The sequence below is a fragment of the Eubalaena glacialis genome, chromosome 14 (genome assembly GCF_028564815.1).
Source record: "Eubalaena glacialis isolate mEubGla1 chromosome 14, mEubGla1.1.hap2.+ XY, whole genome shotgun sequence".
Lineage (NCBI taxonomy): Eukaryota > Metazoa > Chordata > Mammalia > Artiodactyla > Balaenidae > Eubalaena > Eubalaena glacialis.
Window position 1 is genome coordinate 27,391,325 of NC_083729.1, and position 24,630 is coordinate 27,415,954.

A 24,630-nucleotide genomic window follows, 5' to 3' on the forward strand; every position below is an offset into this window, starting at 1 on the left:
CTACCCCTCTGACAACTACTCCTTAAGATGCTTTGCTGCTTTGCCTCTTCTCTCTGACCTTTAGATGTTGGAATGCCCGTGGCTTAAGCCTGGGCTCTTTTGTCCTTTCTCTTTATACTTTCTTCCTAAGGAATCTGAACCATTCTTATGGCTTTAAATGCTATTCACATGGGGTTAACTCCCAATTTTAAATTCCATCTCAGAACTTTTCTTGGAGCTCCGTATTTGTATAAATAACAGCTTCTTGAGACCTGCACACAGGAGTTTCACAGGCGTGTTAACATTAAGGCATCTTAAGCATTGGATTTCTTCCAGTATACCCACTCTCTCCATCCAGTCAACCTTCTCCAACTTGGCAAATGTAATTATGATCCAGCCAGTTTTTCAAGCCTTTATTTCCCTCACGTCTTTCTCTAAATTAATCTCCGAGTTTCGGCTCTTGGCTTAAGTATTATCTCTTCAAAGAGATCTTTCCTTACCACTCACCTAGAATAATCCCTCTTATTCTCTAGCTTACCATCTGGTTTGGATTTTCATTCATAGCTTTTATAACAATTTGTAATGATATACCAACTTGTCTGTCTATTTGTTTGATGTTGGTTTCCCTCGGTAAATTGTACACTCCATTGGACAGGGACCTGATCTGTTTTATTCACCACTGGATACCCTGGCCCTGGCATAATGTCTGGAAGGTAGAGGTATGTGCTCAGTTGATATTTGTTGAGACAATAAAGGACTCGGGATTGGGATACTGAACATAAAACAGACTCTTTTTTTTTTTTTTTTTCCTGAGAAGGTAAGAATCAGGTCCTTTGCTGTTAGAATTATATTTTTAATTAGATTAAAAGATAGCATTTAAACATCACCCAGAGGGGGAAAAAAAGAGAAAAAAGCAAGATATTTAATAAATGCCTGTTGATTGATGGATAGATTAACCAATTGAATATTTACTTAATTTCTTTGAATTCCCATTTATTTAGTTATAAAATAGAAATAATACTATTAATTCTCTTTTCCAGAATTATTTTATAGGGCAAAGTTAGATTATTGCCCTTTAATCTCCTTTGAAGAAAGACATTAAACACGTACAAAGCCGCATTTGAGATGGTGCAGAGATTACACGTACTATCAATTTCTTTAGTCTGAGAACTGCACTGCACTAATGTCTGAACTCCTGTGGTTTGTGAGCCAACAAAATGTTATCGGTCTAAATCGTTATACGCCCTATTTGAAAGGACATCATTTGACAGTGTTTTTGTGAAGTGGCTAGAATTATATCATTGTCGATGCAGCCTCAGAGCACTCCTCTCGGCTGCCCTGCTCTGTGGGAAGTGTCTTATGAAGCTGGTGGACCACACAGAACAGTGCCTACCCCCCACTTCCCTGGCTGATGGCATCTGACCAAGGTACTGAAGGGTAATGGAGGTGAACGAAGTGGTATGAAGGAAGCAACTTCACAGGGAGGAGTAGGGGTAGTATTTCTAGACCTTGACAGGGGCATAGATGCCTCTGCAAAAAGGAAACCTTATGTTTTTTAATTGGATATTAAGTCTAAGGTGGCTCATGGACTCTTGGGAGGCTGTGAAAATTTCTGTATCTCAAATTTTTGTGACTCTAAAAAGCTGGTGGTGAGAATCAGGGAATAATGTTGTGTTTCCTCTCCTTCTGCATTAGGCAACTTCATCTGTTTTAAGATATAAAAAAATGACATCAGATGGTGCAACCTCAGGGAAACCTGATTTTCCTGTGTCTTCTGAAATCCTCTAGGGCAATCATTCTCTGTGTGTTTGAGCAGTGGTTCTTTAACTTTTATTGATCACAGGCCCCTTTGAGGCCCTCTCCCCAGAAAGAAGCTCATGGGCACAAAAACAAAATTCTGCATATGATGTCAGGTGTTTTACAAATCTCTGATTCTTGGTTAAAAGCCTTGGTGTAGACTGAATTGTGTGCTCCCAAATTCATATGTTAAAGCTTTAACTCTCAATGTAACTGTATTTGGAGATAGGGCCTGTTAAGGAGGTAATTAAGGTTAAATGAGGCCTTAGGCATGGGGGCCTAATCCAATAGGGCTGTGCCCTTATAGGAAGAGACACCAGAGCTCTTGCTCTCCACCATGTGAGGACACAGCAAGAAGGCTGAAAGCCAGGAAGAGAGTGTCACCAGGTACTGAATTGGCAGCACCTTGATCTTGAACTTCCTAGCTTCTAGAACTATGAGAAATTTCTGTTAAGCCACCCAGTCTGTGATATCTTGTCATAGCAGTAGGAGCAGACTAATACAAGTCTCTATCCTAGAAACTGCTCTTCCCCTCAAAGTAGCTATGTTTATGGTCACTGATTCATGAAGGAGTGGAGCTGGGGGAGGGGCTCCCCAGTGAGCAAACTTTCTGGTTGTGGGAGAACTGCCCTGAGGGGTGTATGGGAGCCTGGAAGCACAGGGACAAGATCAGCTGGCAACACCAGGCCTGGCTCTCTGTCTGCCCTGGGCTTCATGAGTCCACACTACAGAGCAAAGTATGAAGGCCATGCAGAAGGATGATGTGCTCTTATTCTGGGCTTGGACATTTTCTCTAGGTTCTCCTTCATTTCACTGGGCAGTTTGTCCATCTGAGCCCAGAAGCCTCCTTGAATTTCTTTCAAATATTTAATAAGAGGCAGGTATCCTCCTGAATCCAATAATCCCTTTTTGTAAAGTAGAGAAATCTTTTCCCCCGGAGTTAAGATTGGAGCCACCTGAGCCAAAAACAAATTGCTGGGAATGTGGGAAGTATTTGCTCCATCGTTATCCCTCTTGAAAAAGCTGCTGCTGTCTGACGTGAGTGGAATTTGAGGACAAGGACAATGAGAGCTGCAATTCGTAGACTATTTGGTCCCAAACCTGGGAGAGCAGGGGCAGAGTCTCAAAGCCTGTAGCGGTGTTGAAGCAGCGAGTTTAGACTGGGGGAGTGGAGCATACGCAGCTCTTTTCTAGAAGACTTAAAAAGAGAAGCCAAAGTTTGAGTGACCAAAGGTAACCAAGAAAATATGTGGGGTTCCACGTGATAAGAGTAAATGACTGGACAGGGTTTAGGATCCAAGCATCAGAGCCAGAGAGCCAGCTGTGCCAAGATGAATTTTGAGTTCAAAGGCTCTACCTTCTCAATTTCACCTTCAGTACACGTCTTTACTCATCTCAGAGGTATCCAGAACCGCTTCTGATGCCCAGCATCCACCAACCAGGGATTTAAAACCTCCGTTATCATTTTAGACCCCTGAATACAAAAATTATTTTGACAAAGGGAGATGATTAGGTTGGAATAGTTTTTGCAAAATCAGAGAGTCAAATTCCCTTGAAATCAGACCGGTGAGCAGAAATTCCACATCATCAATGCTGATTCATTTCTCCATATCTAAATGGCAAAAGAGCTGCTTCGTATCAGAAAACTCACACTTTCTTAAGCAGATGCATTAGTTCAAAATCAGCCTCTGAAACATGCACTTTTTATGTCCCAGGGACCCCACCCAGTATGAGCCTGGATTCTATGGAAGCTCTACTGTGATGGCGTATTTTCCTTTCTCCCATTAACTCACTGTTTAAACTTGGGCAAATTATGTTATCTTTTTGGTCCTGGGCTTCTCCTTTATAAAGTGAGGTTGTTAACCAGATGAACAAAAGGTCCCCTTGAAAAGTGGAAAAACATGCCTCTGTCTCTCCTGTACCACAAGCTGTTTTGCTATTAGAACTACAGAGTTTCTCTGAATAGACAAAAAAAGCTCCATCAGAAGACTTGAATGAGCAAAATGATGAAATCAGGTGTTTAGAGGCTAATCCTTGCAGCTGCACTGACTAGTAAATAACCCTCCCCTGATTGCTGGTTTCTTTCTTTAGAATCATAAACAACAACAAAGGAAGAATACCAGCTCAACTTGTATAGTCACTAGTCATCCAAGTGACTCATTGTCTAAGTGCTGGAAATGATCTTGGGAATTATCCACAGGATATTATCCTGAGAAGTCCATAGTACCTCTGAGTTACTTGAATCTGACAGGGAGGAATAAGCTGTCACTAATTGTAGTCAACAAATCCAAAGCAGCAGAGAGAGGAAGTGGGAGAGAGTGAAACTAGATACTTACTGTGGTGTGAGGAATCTGAAAATGTATTTGCCTCTAAGCATGAGTAGGTACATATTTTTTGTATAGCTATCCCAGTATACATTCTATTTTCCCATAATCTTTCCAGAATCTACAAAGTAAAGTGTTGAGAGGGCATTGGCACCAAGTCCCATGCTCTTTGGGAATCGTTAGTGAACATCTGTTTTGTTGATTATGAGAACTTTTCTTTTTTATTTTTTTTGGCTGTGCTGTGCAACTTGCAGGATCTTAGTTCCCCGACCAGGGATGGAACCAGGGCCCCCTGCAGTGGAAGCATGGAGTGCTAACCACTGGACCACCAGGGAATTCCCCAAGAACTTTTCTGTAAAAGAAAAACATAGAAATCTGCAGAAATTGCAAAAGTTGGAGGTCATCTGGACATTTTAAGCATATTATAAGTGGAAATAAATAAGAATTTATTAGCCTGACCAGCCTTGACAAATGCTATAGAAATCCCCAAACTTACTTTCTTGCTTGGGCAAGGGTTTGTCTTGCAGTTTGAACCTACTTTTTGAATGGAAATAGGCCAGAAGGCATAGTAGTGGGCTTGTGACTCTTCCTTGTCTAATCGAAAAATAGGAACATTGTGAAGAGTCCTTCTTAGCATCTGTGATGTCAGGGGGCAGCCTGGTGGGCCTGAGGTAGGGGCTTGCAAAGGCGAATGTTTGCAGGGCCCAAGAAGATACCGGAATAAGTGATGTGGATTAGGGATAAAAAGAATTCTCTTTGAGACAAGTGATATTTCACTTTCCTCTTAAATGTACCAAAAAAGAAAAGGCACATAGTGGGATGATAAATGGCCATGACACTTGGCCTCAGATTGGGGAGACAACAGAGGGTAGTGGAGACTTTGGGGAACTGGGAGGCGGTTGCTACTCAGTTCCAAACACATGTTGCCTCGTGGGAATGCAGCCCTAAAGCCGGTAGATCTGATGTTTCCACAAGAATCTAGAAAACTGGATTGTTTTAAGTGGAAGTCTGGGTTTGTACATTTTTGCAACTTTTGTGAGAGCCAATCCTGTGTGAGCCTAACAAAAAAGCACATCTATGAGTTAGATCTCTGTTTAGGAGGTCACTATCTTATAACCTGCAGATGCTGAGTGAGAAAGAACTTGTTAACATACACCATCTTCACTTTGGAGAAAAAACTGACGCTTGTGGTTTATTATTTGTATGTCTTTAAGTAGGCTTTCTCAGATAAAGGGGAAAATGCAAAAGAGAAGGGCATTTGAGAACAATGTTTATAATGTGTATACAGCCACTATACTTTCATATTTAATTGCTGCAACATCAGAGCTAGAGTTCTTGGGTTATTACAGAAATCATGATTTTGTGTTAAGACCCACAAGCATATCTATGTGGGATATTGCTGATGTCAAGCATGACATATGTTCAGTCACCTTGGTGTGAATATGGTTCTCAATAAAAAAAAAAACAAAAAACTCATTGGAAAGACTCAGGTTGTTCCATATTATAATGAAGATATGGAGGTTTGGATACATTATAAAACAGATGTTCGGCACTTTATAGACAACACATTATTGAATTAAAAACTCCTTATCCAAAATCAAAATTAGATTTTAGGAAAGAACCTATAATTCCTGAAAAACAGAAACACTTTTACAAAACCTGGACTCCCTTCACATTACTTTAGATGCATGAAGGTAATATATTTTGGTCTTGAGCATTCTTTGATTTTTCAGTGAGATACTGCTTCAGATATTCCAGTACTTTTTGTTAGTCATTGATGTTTTTATGGTAGGTTTTTGCCTTTCTCTCCCAAACCAAGTTTTACTACATTATTATGGAGTGGTAAGTTAATGATGGATTTAAACATTTTCTTTTGTATTTTTCTGTTTTTAAAATGCCATAACTAATTTATGTTGCATTTAGGAGTGAGGAAGTATCTTTTTACCAAGTTCTTGGTGAATACCTTCAAGTTTTATGTGATTAATAGTTAAAGAGGGTCTAAGGTAAATAAATAAATACATGTCCAGTCTCCTGGACTAGAAATTAGAAGCAATTGTTGAAAAGAAGTCACTGAAGATAAGATATTGTGGTGAGATAAAGATTGGCAAGGGTATAAAACTGTGTGAACATGCAGACTTGTGAAATCCCCACAAATTACCACAGAAGCCGATGAGCTTCTTGTTCTAATTTTAGCACCCAGCTCGGTTTCACTTACTATTTCAACCTCCAACATCTTTCTTGTGACAAGTAGATCCATCAGCAAAACTTCTGGTGGAAATGTTTTTGTGTAATACCCACTCTCAAGAATTGTTTTTGAGGATATTATTAACCTGACATTTATTTCCATTACGCAGAAGAATGAATGCTGTGTCAAGACTGGGATCCCATTCATGACTCATTGGTACACACGAGATACTGCTGGCATTTCTATATGTATTTACTGAACTCTCCTGGTCTCTTTGGGGGCATGTATGTGTCTTTGTATCCCCTTAAGTACATATCTTACATGCTTGATAAATATTTCTTTAAAAAATAGATTGTAACTGACAATAAAAATATAATAGGTTGGGTTGTATGTCTAGAGACAACTAGGTCTATCCTTTCAAAATAATGAATATTAGAGTAGGTAGCTGATTACAGAACCTTCATTTAAAAAATTTTGGGGACTAAGGCACAGTTGGTAGAAATGGAATTTAAACTAGTTCTCATTTCATTACTCAAATTTCCAGCCTATGCTGCCTTTCCCCCTTTTTTTCTTTCTCTCTCTCCCGTTCTCTTTTTTCTTTCTTCCTTCCTTCTTCTCTCCCTCCTCCCCTCCTTCCTTCCCTCCCTTCTTTCTTTCCTTCCTTTCTCTCTCCTTATCGCTCTCTCTCTTGCAAAATGTGTATATATAGGTAAGATATACGTGACTTATGAGTTTGAGAGAGATGACGTATATAGGAATCATTTTATCCCATAAGTTGAAGGCACTTTTTGGTTACTTGCCAGGAAAATAATAAAAGTAGCTAACACTTATGAGAATACACTATGTGCCAGTGAATAAGCACTTTAATTGTATTAACCCATTTAATTCTCATAACAACCCTCCAACAGAGATACTGCTATTATCCTACCATATAGAGAAAGATACAGAGACAGAGAAAGATTAAGTAACTTGCCCAAGGGCACACAGCTAGAAAGCACAAGAGTCGAATTAGATCCCAATTGTCTGGCTCTAGAATCCAGGCTCTTAACCATTAAGCTATATTCAGAAATCATTAAATTAGTAAAATATGTGAAGCCTACACAGACCCCCACAGGAAAAGGCTACATTGGATTATGTCACATAGACCATCACAGAAGCCTTTTTTATTAATTTTTATGGGAGTATGGTTGCTTTACAATGTTGGCTAATTTCTTGCTGTACAGCACAGTGAATCAGTCATACATACACATATATCCACTCTTTTTAAGATTTTGTTCCCGTTTTGGTCACCACAAAGCATTGAGTAGAGTTCCCTGTGCTATACAGTAGGTTCTCATTAGTTATCCATTTTATACAGAGTAGTGTATATATGTCGGTCCCAATCTCCCAATTCATCCCACCAGAGGCTTTTAGTTCTGATCTTTAGAACATGGTAGTCTCTCTCCCTCTCTCTCCATGTTCGTTGAGTGAGTAAATAAACACATAGGTACTTTAAGTCCAGTTTTAAGACCTCACCATTCTGTTGGCATTCCTGCTTTTCCACACCTATCTGCTTTTTTCAGTGTCATTTTCTTTGCAGCATTTTCTTTTCAGTGTTCTTTTCTCTGCTCAGTGCAACCTCACTCATGCTTCAAGGCACAGCTCAATTCTGTGAGTCAGAACTTGTTTTTACTTCTCTCATGACTCTTTCATAATGCCCTGTGTCATAATTTCTGTTCATGTGTGCCCCCTCTTTAGACCCTAAGGTCTCTGAGATCACAATCTGTACCTGATATATACTTGTACCTCTGCCATGGTGTTAATCACACTGTCTGACACAGAAATAAGTATTTATTAAATAGATGAGAAAATGACTGGAAGAAGTATTTGGTGTATTTTTATTCTCTGTAACATAAATCTGTGCTACTACAAATCTGGAGGCATGTCTTGAAATTCCATTATGGGCATGTTAATATAAAAGAAGTAAATTCATTCAATAATCAAAAGAAAAAGTTTGAGACAAGAACAAGGTTAGAGATGAAAATTGGAGAAGAAACAAATTTGAAGTTTGAAGACCATGTTGGAAGAATAAGATGGCAGAGAAAAATAACCATATAAAGATAACAGACATACTTCGGTGTTGGGGGCTAGAAAGACAAGAGACAGGGTCTAGTTCTTAAGAAACTACTTGGGAGACAGAACCATTCAGTAACATAAATCATACAAAGCCTAAAGGAAGTCAATACATTGAGTGCAAAAGTCTGCCTGGAAGAATTGGGAGGGAGGAGGAGAATTCAAGTAGGCATTTGAGAAGTGAGTATGTGATTGCCATGCAGACATACTGGGGGGAGGAGAGACATTCTAAAAAAAAAGAAATAATATGTGCAAAGCATGATGTCTTCATTCAGGCTGCTATAACAACAGTATCATAGACTGGGTGGCTTAAATAACAAACCACCTTCATGAGTTAATTACCTCCCAAAGACCCCATCTCCAAATAACATCACATTGGGGATTAGGGTTTCAACATATGAATTTGGGGGGGACTCAAACATTCAGTCCCTATCACACGGGCACTATAAAAAAGAAGTTCATTTTACAGCAAAAGGTAAAGTGAGGGTGAAGAAAGAAGAGTGAGGGTATGGGTGGATAGAGCGAGGGTCATTCATGAAAGGCTTTGTATGTCAAGCAAAGACTTTAGATTGAGTCGATAGGGGATGGTGGAAGAATTTTGGATAGGGGAGTTATGTGATCAATCTGATAATTTGGAAAGATTGATTTGGCACCAATAGAGAGGAGAGATAAACAGGAGGTAAGAGTCAATCTAGAAGCCTGACAACTAAGCATTGCAGTGGACCAGGGGAAAGGTAATGACAGCTTAAACCCAGGAGTGGTAGCGGAGAGGAAAAGAAGTGGAGGTATGTGAGAAACTGTCCAGGGATAGATAATCAGACTTGGACATGGAGGGATGATCAAAGAAGGCGCCAGAAAATCTAGGGTGAGCCCCAAGTTTCTGGCATGGAATATTGGGAGAAAGGTTGAGCCATAAATCAAGGAAGGAAATATAGGAGATGTAGTAGTTTAGGAAAGTGAAGAGGGAATATTTTTTAATTAATTAAAAATTAATTGGTATAATTCACATACCATTAGAATCTACATTTTTAAAATATATAGTTCAGTGATTTTGAGTATATTCACAAGGTTGTACAACTACCACAGCCCAATTCCAGAACATTTTCATCACCCCCAAAAAGAAACCCTGAACTCTTTGCAGTCACTCCCTATTCCTCCTTTCCCTCAGCCCCTGGCAACTGCTAGTTTACTTTCTGTCTCTACCTATTGGATTTACCTATTCTGGACATTTCATATGAATGGAATTTACAGTGTATGGCCTTTTGTGTCTGACTTTCTTAGCATAACTTTTAGAAGGTTTATCCTTATTAAAACATGTGTCAGCACTTCATTTCTTTCTATGGCTAAATAATATTCCGTTGTATAGATACGCTTCATTTTGTTTTTCCATTGATCAGTTCATGGACATTTGGGTTGTTTCTACTTTGGGGCTATTACGAATATCAATGCTATGAATATTTGCGTACAAGTTTTTTGTGGACATAAGTTTTCAATTCTCTTGGGTATATACCTAGGAGTGAATTTGCTTGACCATATGGTAACTCTACGTTTAAGATTTGAGGAACTGCCAAACTGTTTCCCAAAGTGGCTGCCTCATTTTACATTTCCACTAGCAATGCACGATGGTAAGATATGAAAACTTACCCAAAAGTTAAGTAAAACTCATCCAAAGTCACGCATTAGTAAAGAGCAGAGCTCAAACATGCCTCTCTCCAGAGCCCACTCTGTCCTCTACAACACACCGCACAGCTGGAGTCCAGCACAGAGGTGGCGGCTGGATCTGTGGTTGCGGATGAGTTTACATGGAGAGTCTGAGGCAAAAGGAAAAGGCGTAGAGACCTGCGAGCCCTCAGCAGTAGGAGAAAGGTCTGCATATCAGACTGGAAACGTGTGACCTGAGGCACAGGAGGAAAATCAGGGAAGAGAAGATGCCAGGAAAACCATCCAAGGGGAGAATTTTAGGGAGGGTGTGGTCAAGAGGTAACACATGGCTGCTGAGGCTTAATCTAACTTCTGACAAAATGCAGTGAGCTCTACCAGAGTCTTTTTGGAGAGGTGTGTGGGTGCGGAGTGGAGGGAGAATTGATTTTGGTGGTCCGAAGAGGGGACGAAATAAGCCAATTCTACTTGGCTGTGAAGGATGGGAAGACAGGAGAGATGGCCAGTGGAGAGCTTGCGTTCTTTGTTTTTGCTTGAGGCCAGGAAAGACACCTCCTGTTTACTTAAACTGCTAACAATTTAGTTCCAGTTCATCAGTTCCTCCCTTGTTTTACAACTGTGCCAACAAAATCCTTATTTCCATTTCTTTGCCCCCTCTAACTCTTTAACAGTGACTTTGTGAAAAGCTATTTTCCTCTCCCTCTATCTTTCTTTCTCCTCCTTTGCCTCTCTAGATCTAAAAATACCCATTAGTTTCATGTTTCTAGGAGTTACACAATTTCTGAAGGGTAATTTGGCATATAGGGAACCAGTGCTGTCAACCTCTGAACTTCTTGGGAATTCCAAAAGTTCTTTTTAGTATTTTTGACAGGTCTCCACCGACCTCCTTGTCCTCCGTGGGTAAATCTACTAGTAATCCATTTATAATATTGTTCTAATGGGGAAATATATTCTAAATTCTGAATAATGACTTTTCAAATATAGTTTGGGACATTTCGTAATTTTAGGGCTTCCTTTTTTTTGTTGTGTTAAATGCCCTTAAAACCTTTTCAAATGAAGTTTTTTTTTCACTCTGATGTGGAAAGCAGAGTAATGTTGTTTCTCTTGTGTTAGGGATGATGAGAGTGAACCTTAGAGAAAGTAAGGTGAAATTAGTTAATGTCCTAGATGGGAGGAAGAGAGATATCACCATCTCTTGAGATTTGTTTTTCTTTTAGAGAAAGGAAGAAATGTTTGCTGTAGGAGAAAAATCTGAAATAAAAGAGAATGACAGAGTCATTAAGTGGCGCCTTCTAATTATGGGCTTCAAGCTGTGTAAATTTAATTGAGAATACAGAAATAATTTAAAAAGCATTTTGGGGGGGTTACTATATTTTACTTTTAACTGGTTCCAATAAAAAGTGTAGCTCCAAATCCTTGATTCAGAAGTAATTTCAAACTAAGAATTTACTATACCATAAAAGAATGCTATAAACATACTAGTTTCTGAACAAGAGCAAAATGTTTTCACTTAGATGATAACACTGTATGGTTTCACTGGATAAGGAGAAATTAATATTACATCTTCAAGTAGGTCTGTATCTATGTATACAGAAATTAGCATCAAAATAGCATAAGAAATCTAGTTTTTAAAGCCTATCAGTGTCAGTAGTAAAATTGGATAAAATAAATAATAATGATGGTGATAATAAAGCATTGTACAGTCCCTATCTTTTTGTGGTGCATTCATTTACTTATGCTTTTTTTTTAAGCCAAAAACAGTTCAGAACTCAACGCATACCTACCCAATCCCAATCATTTTACTCTCACCAGCTGTTATTCTAATATTGTCTTATGTGTGTTCTTATTCTTTTTTTACGTGATAAGTTTTGATAGCAGGTTGGTAATATCTATCCTATGCCCAAGTCTAAAATCATGCTCAGATATTTCTAGCCACTTTGCTGTCTGACACCAGTGAATTTAGCTGGTATTTTCTGTTTTAGTTTTGTGACCCATAAAACTTAACACTCTCAGGTGTTTCCTCTTTGAGGAAGTCTTCCTAGATCTGTTTGGTTGAATTTGGTCCAATTCCTATGCTCCTACAACATCTTGGGCATGTGTCTCTGACACTGGACTTAACAGGCTCATTGTTTTATAATAACCAGTTTATAATGTGTCTCCCACACAGGGATTTGGGTCCTTGTGAACAGCTCTTTATGTCTTCAGCTCATAACACAGTGCTGAACATTTAATAGGTATTCAGTAATCATTGGCCTTTTAGCTCAATCAAACAAATGCCTTTCTCTGAGAGCATGGAGATGATACTTTTTGAAAACAATCTTTCATTATGTTAGTGCTTCTTGCTGCATTCCTGTGTAGCAACTTAGAACTCAGGTTTTAAAATCCTTTCTCGGTATCTTCAGAGGCAGGCAGCTTCCACTCCCAGCTCCAAGCGGTGGTAGGTGAGAGAGAGATTTTGTCCTCCAGGCTGTGTCTTCTGTTCACATTCTCTTGCTTCTTAGAGGTTTTCTGTGTAGTGTCTTCATTCCCTTGGAGCCTCCTTTGTGTAGATTCTGTCCCCTGAGATTGTCATCTGGTCCCAGTGGGAGGATCCCGAGTTTTACTTAACCCATGCCAGGTACTGAGAATGTCCTCCTGCACATGGTGGGCACATAGGCATGAGGATGTTAAGTGCTGATACTAAGTACTAAATGGAAGTCAATAACTAGCTCAGAGCTCATCTCACAAGGCCTCCTTGCATTTTTTTTTTTGGTAACAATTAAATAGCAAAGTTTAGCTGCATTTTATTTATCGCTGGATTTCTGGGGTGGGGCCTAGCCTTCCAAAGTTCATTGGGTACAGTGCTCAGCACGGTGACTAGATAGCAGCACTCAGTAAGATGACTTCCTCCTTCTCCTTCTGCTTCATCATCATCATCATCATCATCATCGTCAAACTCACTCTGAAGTAAACGAATAATCAAACGATAAGGGAATGTGACTTTATTTCAAGGCGTTTGGAACCAGGTCCTCCAAAGTATTAGTGCCACAAACAGGATTGTTATGAATATAATATTGGCATCTTCAGGAGAAGAAAATATTGATCTTAAAAAAACAAACCTATTTTCCCAAAGTTTAAAATGTTAACTTTTGAGCTAAGCATTTCCTAGTTATGGGCCTTACTTGGGGGATATTATTTACAATTTGAACACTGGTGTTGCCGTAGTAGCCATAACCCTTCCGTGTGGTTGAATGTGTCCATCTGGAAACCATCTGATTGCAAATGCCCAATATGTGTATATGTCGGTTCTCTTCCATGTCCGGCTACAGCCAAATGCTAGGGAAACACCTCCTTGGCTGGACTTTAGAATTCCATTGTATTTATTACTAGAGCTTCTTCAAGACTTTAATTTCTCATTCAACTCATGTCAGGCGGCTGTAAATGTGTTAGTTTGGTTGCCAATACTAAATACTGTTAACCAAGAAAAAAATAAATAAAATGCAGTTTAACCTTGTTACTTGTTACCAAAAAATGCAATGAGGCCTTATGAGATGAGCACTGAGCTGGTTATTGACTTCTGTTCAGTGTCTGGTACCAGTTAGTCCCTGAATTGTCAAGCTTGCTGTAATAATGATGGTTATTCATTTGCAGACAATAGGGCCAGTGATAGAACGCTTAGAAGCTAAGCAAAGGGAATAGTAAACATTTGTTCTAGACAATGCCTAGAAATTGATCTAATAGGCAGCCCTAGCAACAGCTACCATTTGTCTGGGTAGTGGAAAAAAATATAAATTTTTGGAGTCAGATGGGCCTAGCTTTGCAACTTAACTGGTAATATGATATGGACAAATAATTTAACCTCTCTAGGCCTCAATTTCCTCCTGTATGAAATGGTGAGACTAGCACTTAGCTTTCAGGGTGTTATAAGATTTAAACATAATATAGGTAATTTTCCCAACATTATGTCTATCACATTGTATGCCACCGACAAGTAATATTTGTAGAAATTATTGTTTTCTAAAATCCAAGACAATGTTGATTATTAATGCTCCATTAATTTAGTAAAAGCTTTTTGTAGGAAAAAATAAACAACAAGAACTAACAATTTAAAACCCAGAAAAACCTCATTGTTACATTAATTACACCCATCTAAGGCAAGAATGAAAAAATTACTTTTAGATTTGAGAAATTCAGTGTTACCCATGGCTATTCCCTCCTGTCAGCCTTAAATAAACTTCAGGGATATTGCTCCACTATCCATAAATGTGGGATACTTTCTTCTATGGGTCACCATTACGGCCCATTTAGAATGTTTTAACTTTGCTGTAAGCACTGGGCTCATTTTCTAAGTTCATACTATCCCAGTTGCTTTGTGATAGAATCAACCTTGATAGTGCTGGCAATGAGACTGACAGAACACGCTAGGAAAAGTAACTGATTGGAGGAAATAAAGTAGAAAGATAAATTCAAAGAACTGAGAGGTGATGTTGAAAGAAATGAGAAAGAAGATTAAAACAAGACCAATGTAGAAGTAACCAAAGAATGAATGAAGAGTGAACAACAGTAATGTATCTTGTGATTTATGACCTTTTAAAAAGTAACAGATAATGAGGGCATTGGCGACTGTGCATGGTGAGGCAGAGATACAGAAATATTGGCTGGGAGAGTAGAGAACATGCGAATAGTGGCTGAGGTTGAAGTTGCCAGAATGAAATATTCTGGAGCAGGTCAAAGGATGGGAGGTAAATTATTTCTTTATTATAATTTCCCTTCCAATGGTATCTTCTTCTTCCCCATATTGAGCAAAGCTAAGTGAGACTGGAGCAGGGACTCATGCCCTCATTTGGAAATCACCTAGAAAATGCCAACCATGCTTCAGCTCTGAGGTTCATACTTACAGAAACTTATATGACTAGACTCTAACAACAGAAACTCAGAATTGCCTGGTCCATACAGAAGAAACTTGCCATGTGACTTGTTCCAGAAAAGTTACCTTAAATAATTTCAGAAACATGACACAAGTGAGTGATGTCACCCTAGGAACAAGGAACACTAAACTTCCTCTCAAAACAAACTCCAGAAGAAGAGAAACATCAGCCTTCTACTCTGGATGGAAATAACCCCAATACTTCTGGTTTCTTTCTTCTGCTCTTCACAACATCTTTTGTTTATTTTCTCCTCTGGATAAATCTCAGATCTGTTTCCATCAGACCTTCCAGTGGATGACCTTGTCTCCTTCTTTTTAGAGTAAATAGAAGTCACCAGACAGGAACTTCCTTGACTTCCTGCTATCAAAAGGATGAATATACCTGTATCTATACCCATTTTTTTCCTCTTTCATGCTGTTACATTGAAAGAGGTGACCCTCTGCTTTATCCAAGGTAAATCCCTCCACCTGTGCATGGTCTATCACTGCTGTCCTCCCAGAGACCTTGTTATATAAATTCTTTTTCTCCTGCCCCTTAAGTTTCCCTTTCCACTGATTCTTAGCACTTAAACATGATCATGTAACAGATATCCAGAAGCTAACTCAACATTCCCCTAAAGAGGTCTCAGACATCTCTAACTAAACACATCCAAAAGTGAATTCATCCTTTGCTGTCCCCTCCATGAACTTAACTACCCCTACCCCCATCCCTCAATTTCTCAATCTCAGGGAAATGGCTCCATAACCCAACCAAATGTCTAGCTGGAAATCTGGAAATTATCCCTGATTCCTCCTTTCTTCTGATTCCCCATAGCCAATAGATCAACAAATCTCATTGGACCTATCTTCAGAATATATTCTGTGACCAACCACTTCTCTCCATCTCCATTTCCACACATTGGCTTCTCTTGCATGGATGGTTATAATTGACCACCAACTGATTTCCCCATCATCAGTGTAGGTCTTTCCTAATCTCTCCTCCATACTGCAGATGGAAGGATCTTTTAAAAATCCAAATATGATCATGCTGTTCTCCTACTCACCTTTAAAACAATGGTTTCTCATTGCCCTTAAGATAAGGTCCATACTCCTTAATATAGCTTACAATACTGTTCATGAGCTATTCCTACCGACCTTTTGGTCTCATCTCTTGTCTCATTCAATACTTCTGTCATTCTAAATGTCTTTTAACTTTTCTTAATCACCATCTTCCCACCACACTTGGCCTAGCTAAAACTCCTCTGGCTCCTAGACTGTATTAGTGCCCTGCACCTTCATAGGATACTTTATGGTAATTACTTGTTTTATTCTTTGCTGGAGCATAAGAGCAAGAATTGTGTTTGTCCTGCTCACCAATTTATCCTTCTCTTTGCTTGTCTGCAACTTCCTCTACCAGTCACTCTAGTAGCTTGCTTGGTATCTGGTGTCTAATAGATCCTCAGTAAGTATTTGTCAAATAAATTAACTGTCTTTCATAGTTTTGTCATTTCTCTTACGGAACTCAATAATCTTGATTCTCCTGTGGAGTCTCAGAGAATATAATGACAGCACTTTTAAAATCTCATGTCTGTGGTAAGAAAGGAAGATTAAGCTTGAGTGTTGCCAGAATAACAAATGCTATGACACCCTAGTTGTTAATCCTTAAAGCGTAAAGGTTTGTAATAATTACCACTCATTTTAACAAAGGATTTAGGCATTTGGAGAAACCCCATGTGTCCATATGAAAGTTATATGAGTGTAAGAACATACACATGGTTATTTATCTCTAAAGACAATATCTGCCATTAGGAGGGAAGAGTCTTCAAGAGTTTTTGTTTGTTTTTTTCTTACAATAGAGATAGTGCTATAGACAAGACTATCTTTGGAAGTTCTAATATGGCCAATATAATTTCAAAACTATTTCTTAAATAGATATAATATTTCACCTTATAAATTTTGAAATCCTAGAGCCAGGAGCAAACTTCGCTGTTATTTTGGTGTGTTTCCTAGACACTGTCTGGGAATTTAGTCTACAACATCTCTGACAGTCATTACCTTACTTTGGCTTGAGCACTTTCGGGAATGGGATTCCATTGCTGATGAGGCCACCTGCCCCACTACTAGATGCCCTAGTGTCACAGTATTTTTTCTCCTATTTCCTTCTCCCTTCTCTAAACTAACATCTCTCTTTCTGTCACTTCTAAATGTTGATCTTCTACTTCACCTTAAGTCCTCAACTTAATAGCCTTTAAATACTGGAAGGGAAGAGGAAGTGTGGACAAAGGGAGACACCTTCCTGAGCACCCAGTGTTTTGCAGGATTGACAGGGGGGACATTTATGTTACCTCACTAACTTCTTAAACAATCTAGTAAAGTAAGTAGCGTTAACGGCGTTTTACTCAAAGTAGTAAAACTCTCCCCATTTGTCTATCTAATGTTGAAATCCAATTTTTAAAAACTTCTAAATGTTCTGAGTCAAGAGCCTGGGATGCTAATTAAGATCTGTTCGTGTATAGTTGCATGGAATTGGCTCCTTTTCACTATTTCTAACATTGAAAGCATAGTTCTTATTGTCCTAGGCAACCTCACAATTTTTTTGAGTCTTCACCAGTCATGTTAATGGTTTTTTTGCTGCAGGAAGACATCATGGCCTTTGGAAATCACACCCAACAGAACTCTATTGCCCTTTTGAAGTGAGACCTTCTCTCTTAGAAATAATTCAAGCCCTGGGGAGATTTTGGCTTATTGCGTCCTTTTCAGATTTGTGAGAAAATGTTTATGCTGAGGAGCAATAATTTTCAGTGCAGCCAGAGCGTACCTATCAACACAAAAGCAACTCCTAAGCCATCAAGAGACTAAACAACCTGGACTAAAATAACATTGACATTCTTGTTAAGACAGTCAGGAGTGATTTAGAGTCAGAGTTCGATGATCACCACAACAAATTGTTTTAGAGATTTACTAACATTCCAAAGTCAGTGTTTGGAAATTCTTAATGAGTAATCCACCCATAGAAGTATATTTGGACTAAAATAGTATTTTACACTATGTGTATAAATTTTAGTTTGGTCACACGTCGTTTTTAATAAGCTGAATGTTTTAAAAACAATTTGATCTTAAAAATATCATGGCACCAAATCACTACTTCAAATGTATTCTCTTTTTAACTAATTTTGTGGGTGACGTTTAGACAAAAACCACTTATAATTGAAGGGTTTTGGAAATGCTTTAACACAATGTGGATTATTCAGTGTTTCTGTTATTTAAATCTGGGGATTTCTTTCTGTTCTTTTATCAGGTTCTCCAAAGTACTTATTATTCAAGTTGGATAAACCAGTTCAGCAGACTGAGTCCCCAATGCATTTTCCAATGATAATAACTGCCCTTAAAATTCTTTCAGACCTGGATATCTACCTGTGTGAGACAAGTAAGTAAGTATTTCTTTAAACTATTTTAGATTATGTAAGAAACTCACCAAAATATTTATGCCAGAAAAACTAAAAGAAACATGTCATGGTATTAACAAGAGTCCTTTTGATGATGAGATTATGGGTAGATTTTTTTTCTTTCTTTTTTCACTACTGTCGTATTTTAAATGATGAATCTATATTGCCTTTGCAATAAAGAAGCTTTACTTCTGAAAAAGCAGTTGTAGATACAATAATATCCACACATATGAAATGAGATCTCAGGTACATATGCAGCTGACAAAATGCTAAGCAGAGACACAGACACATCTACTGATTGCAGAAACAGATTGTAACTGGAGAGGCCCACCTGGCTCTCAGGTACTGGCTTCTTTGCAGATCACAAATATAACTCCAAACATGGTGACAGGTCTTTGGTGCCAGGTTATTTCTAACCTCTTGTGGAAAGTCAATATCTTCCCCAAACAAATTAGCTGAATAATTTTGGTTTTGACCTGAGAATTAGTTTAGTTAATCTAGGTTGTTTGGTTCTAAGTAATACATTTACTATTCAGTAACAAGAATTAACAAGATAAAAAAAAATGCCTGTTTATACAGGAAGGTAATCAAACCTGTCAATTGTCCATTGTTGACTTTTCTTGGGATTGACAGAATTTACGTTAAGGAAATCAGAGAAATGCTGCCCCAAAATGTCCTGGAAGAGGTACCAAGTTCTTATTATGAATAGAGTATAGCCAGATCCTATCACATCTAGAAGGTTAGCAGAAAGTCTAGAAAACTTCTGTCCCAGTGATGTTTACTAAAAGCTAGTTTAAATAAGTAAAAAAACTAAAAAACAATACTTTAAAATTTTATAGTATCCACTCATACAAATATATACATATTCAAAGACAAACTTTTTACCATTTTTATTTTATTCTTTCTTTATCCATCCATCCACTCATTCATGAGTTTAGCAAATTCTCTTTTGGGTATCTTCTATATGAGAGGCAAAAATCTTAGCAGTTGGGCAGTATACCAGAGAACTAACACAAAAATTCCTGCATTCATGGAGCTTATGTTTATAGTGCTAGAAAGATTAAAAAGTAAATAAACAAGTAAAATATAGAGTATGTCAGATGGGGATACGTGTTATGAGGAAAAATAAATCCAGTAAGAGAGGTAGGGCATGCCAATTGGGAGGTGGGCTTGGAGGGAGAGTGTTGTTTTAAATTATGGTGGTTGGGAAAGGCCTTCCCGATAAGGTGACTTGGTTAAGAGACGTAAGAGTTGGTTCTAGACAGCTTTAATATTCCCCTTCCAGAAATGGGACAGCATTGACCCAGTGTTTCCGTTATTTTTATGACACATGGAATAATCCTTCTTTTGATGCTCTAAGAGTAGTACCTTTAGCACAAGAGTATGTTTCCACCTGATTTATACAGCTGGTGAACAGACTCATTCAGATGTCACTCTTCAGTGGTACCACTAAACTAATACAGCCACACATATGGACCTTAGTTTTTTTTTCTATTCATTCACGTGTTTGCCTTCTGAAGTTGACTATGGGCCCATTGAAGGCAGGGATGAGACAATGATGTGTTCATCTTGGCAGCCTCAATGCCTTGCCTAGTGCCTAGCAATTGTCACGTGCTCCATGACTACCAGTTGAACAAATAAACTTTGAGAGTAAAATCGACATTGGCTTTAAACAGTTCAAGAGTGAATTCCCAATGGCCACGTTTACCTCCTAAACTATCCAAAGTGGGTAACTGTCTTACATCATGATGACCTCTCAATTTCTCTAAGCCTTATATGGAGCTGGCATCAAGGACTTGCTCTGTAAAATAAAATGATGGTATGTTTCCAACAGGGATACTTTCGGTATAAGCATCTCTTAGAAGTTTCTAATCCCACTTTCCCCATGACAGTGCTATAAAATGGGACAGCTGTCATGCCCACATTTTTCTACTACCTCTGTGACAGATAATCTGGTTTATATCCTTTTTCTGAGATGGTGTGGAGTGCTATTTTTCACACTAGATTAGGGGGCAAAATTATGACAGCCTTATGATATCCCCACTTGGGAGAGCAATAAAAGGGAAAAGGGGAAACCAAAAACTTTATATTATAATGGAGTCCTGATTCAAGGCCATAATAATTGTATGGTTTTGGACCAGTTGCTAAATCTGTGTGAATCCCATGACCTTGTCTGTAAACTGGAAATAATAATCTACCTTACAGTATCGTTACGAAGATCAAGTTGTATAATATATGCAAAGCATTTGGTGTAGTGCCTGGTACATAATGTGGATGTTCAATAGATTATTGTTAATATTTTACTACTATTAATAATATTGTTACTATTAGAGAAGTTATGCAAATAAGATTTTTTTTACCAGTTGTTGAACGTTTACATGATCCCTGAGGATAACACTCATCAATATATTTGCTCTTTAAAGTTATCTCCCTCTATATACTTGTAATAATATTAAACCAAGTAACGTTTATAACAATGTACTCTTGAATGTCTTTATCACTTAAGAATATGAAGTGTAACATGTTGTATCAAAAAAATTTTTCAACTGCTAAATGGGATGGTATTTAATAGGGAACGTTTCCGTGGTTTCAGAGCATCGTACATGCTAAGGAACAGATTAGCAGGCATTTCGCCATCATGGTGGTTCACACAATCTCTGTCACTTTGATGCTTTTCTTGCAGAAATATAGTCAGTGGAAGTCATTATCTTTTCAGGTAGGAAAGTCATGCTTTAACGGATAGCAGAACTCTAGTCTGATATTTTTTTCTTCTTGTTTCTTTAGAGTCTTGAGACTCTAGATCAGAGACCACCACTAGGCACAAGCATCACCTGCTTGCATGATTATGGAGATGGTCTACATGATGTTGAAAATGCCCCTAGTTTTTTGACAACGGCTAAATAACCATGGGGTCAAGTGGACTTGGGAAAGCGGCAACGTTAGATGAACTGCTGAGCACTTGCATTGAGATGTTTGGTATGAGCCTTTTCTCCCTTCTGTACATCTTGCTACTCTTACTTCCCCCTGTTCAGATGTAGGTGTTGCTATGGAACAGAATTCAATCTCCATACCTTGGTATTCAAGGCCTTTTTGATTGACCCCAATCTGTCTCCCCAGTATCACTGCCCTCTGCATTTCCTTCCCTTTACTACCCACAGCTGATTCCCCAGCCATGCTGTTCACTTAATGTTTCTGGAACATTCCCTGCATCTTTCTACCTCCATGCCTTTATCATATTACTTCATTGAAATTCTACTTCAGGGCTCATTTCAGATGTCACCATAGATGTTCATAATATCATTCCTAATCTCCCCTGTCAGGAATGCTGATTGCTTCCTCCACTCTCCCACAGCCCTTTATGACTTTCTTATGGTACATGGTATATGCTGCTGTGATAATTTTTGGTCTTTTGGCTTAGACAAGAGTGAGTTGCCCAAGCTCCTGAATTCTGTCTTTGTGTATATGTCTTGTATCTCCTACTAGGTTGTAGACTTTACAGCTATATGCCTTTTATGTTGTTCATCTACCTCAGCATTTTGGATTATTCCTTGCACAAACAGAGTCACAAGGGAGTTGTTTGTTGAACTGATTGTTATAGGAAGAGTTAAACCAGACAGAGAAGGGTTGCCAGATAAAATACAGGATGCTCAGTTAAATTTGAATTGCAGATGAGCCACATTTTTAGTCTAAGTATGTCCTAAATAGTGCATGGGACATACGTATACTAAAAAATTATTTGTGGTTTACTTAATTCAAATTTAACTGTGTCGTGTATTTAAATTTGTGTAATTTGGCAACCTTACATCAGAGGAAGGGTGAGACCTACCCACTTAATTTGCAAGGAAATACCAGCAGAAGTAGGAGGAAAATGATAATTGGGTCTACAAGAAAATTTTGACACTGATGTTTCTCTACTGATATTAGAAATAGAGAAAAGTAGTATGTACTGTTGTCTCCTCACCTCTCATTTTATTTTATTTTTTAACAGATGACAATGGAGAGCTGAATAATAGTTATTTGCCAAGAATAGTTCTACTTATGCACCGATGGTATTTATCTTCCACTGAGTTGGCAGAAAAACTTCTCTGCATATATCTTTTCAACTACTGTGTAATTTTTACAATCATAAATCAAGTTCTGTATTTAGATAGAGTGTCTAACCACAGCCAGTAAATTAAGATGAATAAACAGTCTTCAGTCAGTTATCCAGCTCTTTTGTGAATATATATAGATGTCTAGACAAAACATCTGGATGAATGACCAAATAGTTAACTATCCATCTGGATGTTTTGGCTCTGCTTGGAAATAATCACTAGATATAAAATGAAACAGGAGCTGTAGACTGAATGTTTCTAACTTGTCTTAAATATTTCTGCTGTTAGTGTAATGAAAGAATATTTAACACTGATTCAAGAGCTAATTTACTCCTTTTAGGAACGCAGAATGGTGGACATAGAGGATACAGTTTAGACATATGGAAATGCCAGCCAAAATAATATGATCTGGCTCAGGCATAAACACCACCTAAATTTTCACGTCTTCCCTTGCTGGCAAGACACAAGGAATATTCTAGCAGGTTTATTACAATTTGTTAATTGACATTAATCTTAAATTTTCTTCTGATATAAAAGCAAAAAAAAAATCCATAGTTAGAAACCCCATTCTATAATAAGGGCTTTTAGCAGTCCACCACTTTTGTACACGGTACAGTCCTAAAAGGTAGTTAAAAGCCAAATGACTGAAAATGGCTACAAAACAGTCACACATTTATATGGAGGTTTTATTCCCCGAGAGCTAATGTTTATTATATAACCACTAATGTTGGTTCCTACAGTCTTTGCCTGCTGCAAGCCCAGGGGTCCTGCAGATGAGTGAGAAGCCTTGCAGAACAAGGGGAGCCTCAGAGGAAGAGGGTCCATTGAGTACTATTAGGGCCAGCGTGGCTTCCATCTGCTTACTTCAAGCTTCCTCCACTTTCTACTTCTTTCTTCCAACATGCCCCCAACCTTGGGGCAGAAGGGGATGTTAGAGAAGATAAGGGGACATTCACCCTGAACAGAGGTCCCTGGAAGTGAGCAAGATACTAGTACCCAGTGGTCCAAGGATTCCACAGGTCCCACTATTGAAGGGCAGTACATAGAGAAGGATGGAGGGAACTGACTCAGTCTGGTCCATGCCTCCTCAGGATCCAAACACTGTCCAAAAATGTGCCCACAAACAACACTCTCACCATTAGTATGTCCGCTGCTATATGAAGCACAAATAGAAAGGGATATTTAGGCACAGTAAAGTTTAATAGCTGAAAGTACAGATCGTATGAAAGTTGAAACTGCCTATGAATTAACATTTCTTTAGATTTTCCTCCCTTTGGATTCCTTGCTCACTGCATATCCATGGTGCCTGGCATATAGCAGGAGCTCAATATATGTTAGTTAAAAAGAGTATGACTAAATAGACTTGAAACTAAATCACAACACAACATGTGTATTAATATACCCAAAAATGACATTTTCAAATACTAAAGAAATTAGAGTACTTATATAAAGCATTAATCCTATATATAAAATCTTTTTGGCTAAAATGGTGCTTTTATGTACTATTGATTTGAAATCATCTATAGTTGGTAGTATATTTGTAATTACAGTTGACAGTCATCACTTGGTAAGTGCTCAGGAAGGTAAAACTAATTTTATAAATGGCTTCTCTTCCAGACCAAAAAAATACATCCCAGAGCGATAATACATTATGTCAATTATTTAGTGCTGATGTCATCAGAGCACACTTTTCTCTCCATTTGAACGTTCACATAACCCTAATATTCCTAGTAGGGCCCTCTTATTAGGAATTCATCTCAATTGATCAAACAGCTGCAGGTCTGTGCAAAGGAAACAACGTGCAAGGATTTTTCTTTAACTAGTGTACGTATCGAAATGCCAGTGGAGAAAGCTGTGATGAGTTTCGATTAAAGATCTGTTACTTCATGAGGTAAATATTTACGAATTTAATTGTCTTGTAGTTTCTAGTTCTGCAATTGTTGACAGTTTCCTTTTCACCATACAACAGACCTAGTCTGACAATAGGATCGACTCAAGTCCCCCTTTTATTGATTTTATTAAAACTGGCCCTCCTCTGTTCCTGGGAGTAGAATTCATCTTTCTTTTGGACTGTAGATCAAGCAGTGGTTAATGTGATTAGGGAATGAAAACAGCTCTTAGAAAGAGTACATTCATTTTTTTCTACTCC

General features: G+C 38.3%; 1 protein-coding gene across 7 annotated transcripts in view; it reads left to right on the forward strand.

Annotated features, from left to right (window-relative positions):
* The window catches only part of RASGRP3 (RAS guanyl releasing protein 3), a 103,260-nt gene that overhangs the window by 41,834 nt on the left and 36,796 nt on the right, over nt 1-24,630 (forward strand). For 5 of the 7 annotated variants that reach the window (XM_061168831.1, XM_061168836.1, XM_061168835.1 and 2 more), the window contains exons 2-5: nt 18,240-18,368; nt 21,172-21,363; nt 22,376-22,478; nt 24,310-24,372. In XM_061168831.1, coding sequence (XP_061024814.1) covers nt 21,294-21,363; nt 22,376-22,478; nt 24,310-24,372 — 236 coding nt within the window. In that variant the 5' untranslated portion in view covers nt 18,240-18,368; nt 21,172-21,293. Of the gene's footprint in view, nt 1-18,239; nt 18,373-21,171; nt 21,364-22,375; nt 22,479-24,309; nt 24,373-24,630 lie in introns of those variants that run through there. The other 2 variants (XM_061168832.1, XM_061168837.1) reach the window with 2 other exon arrangements.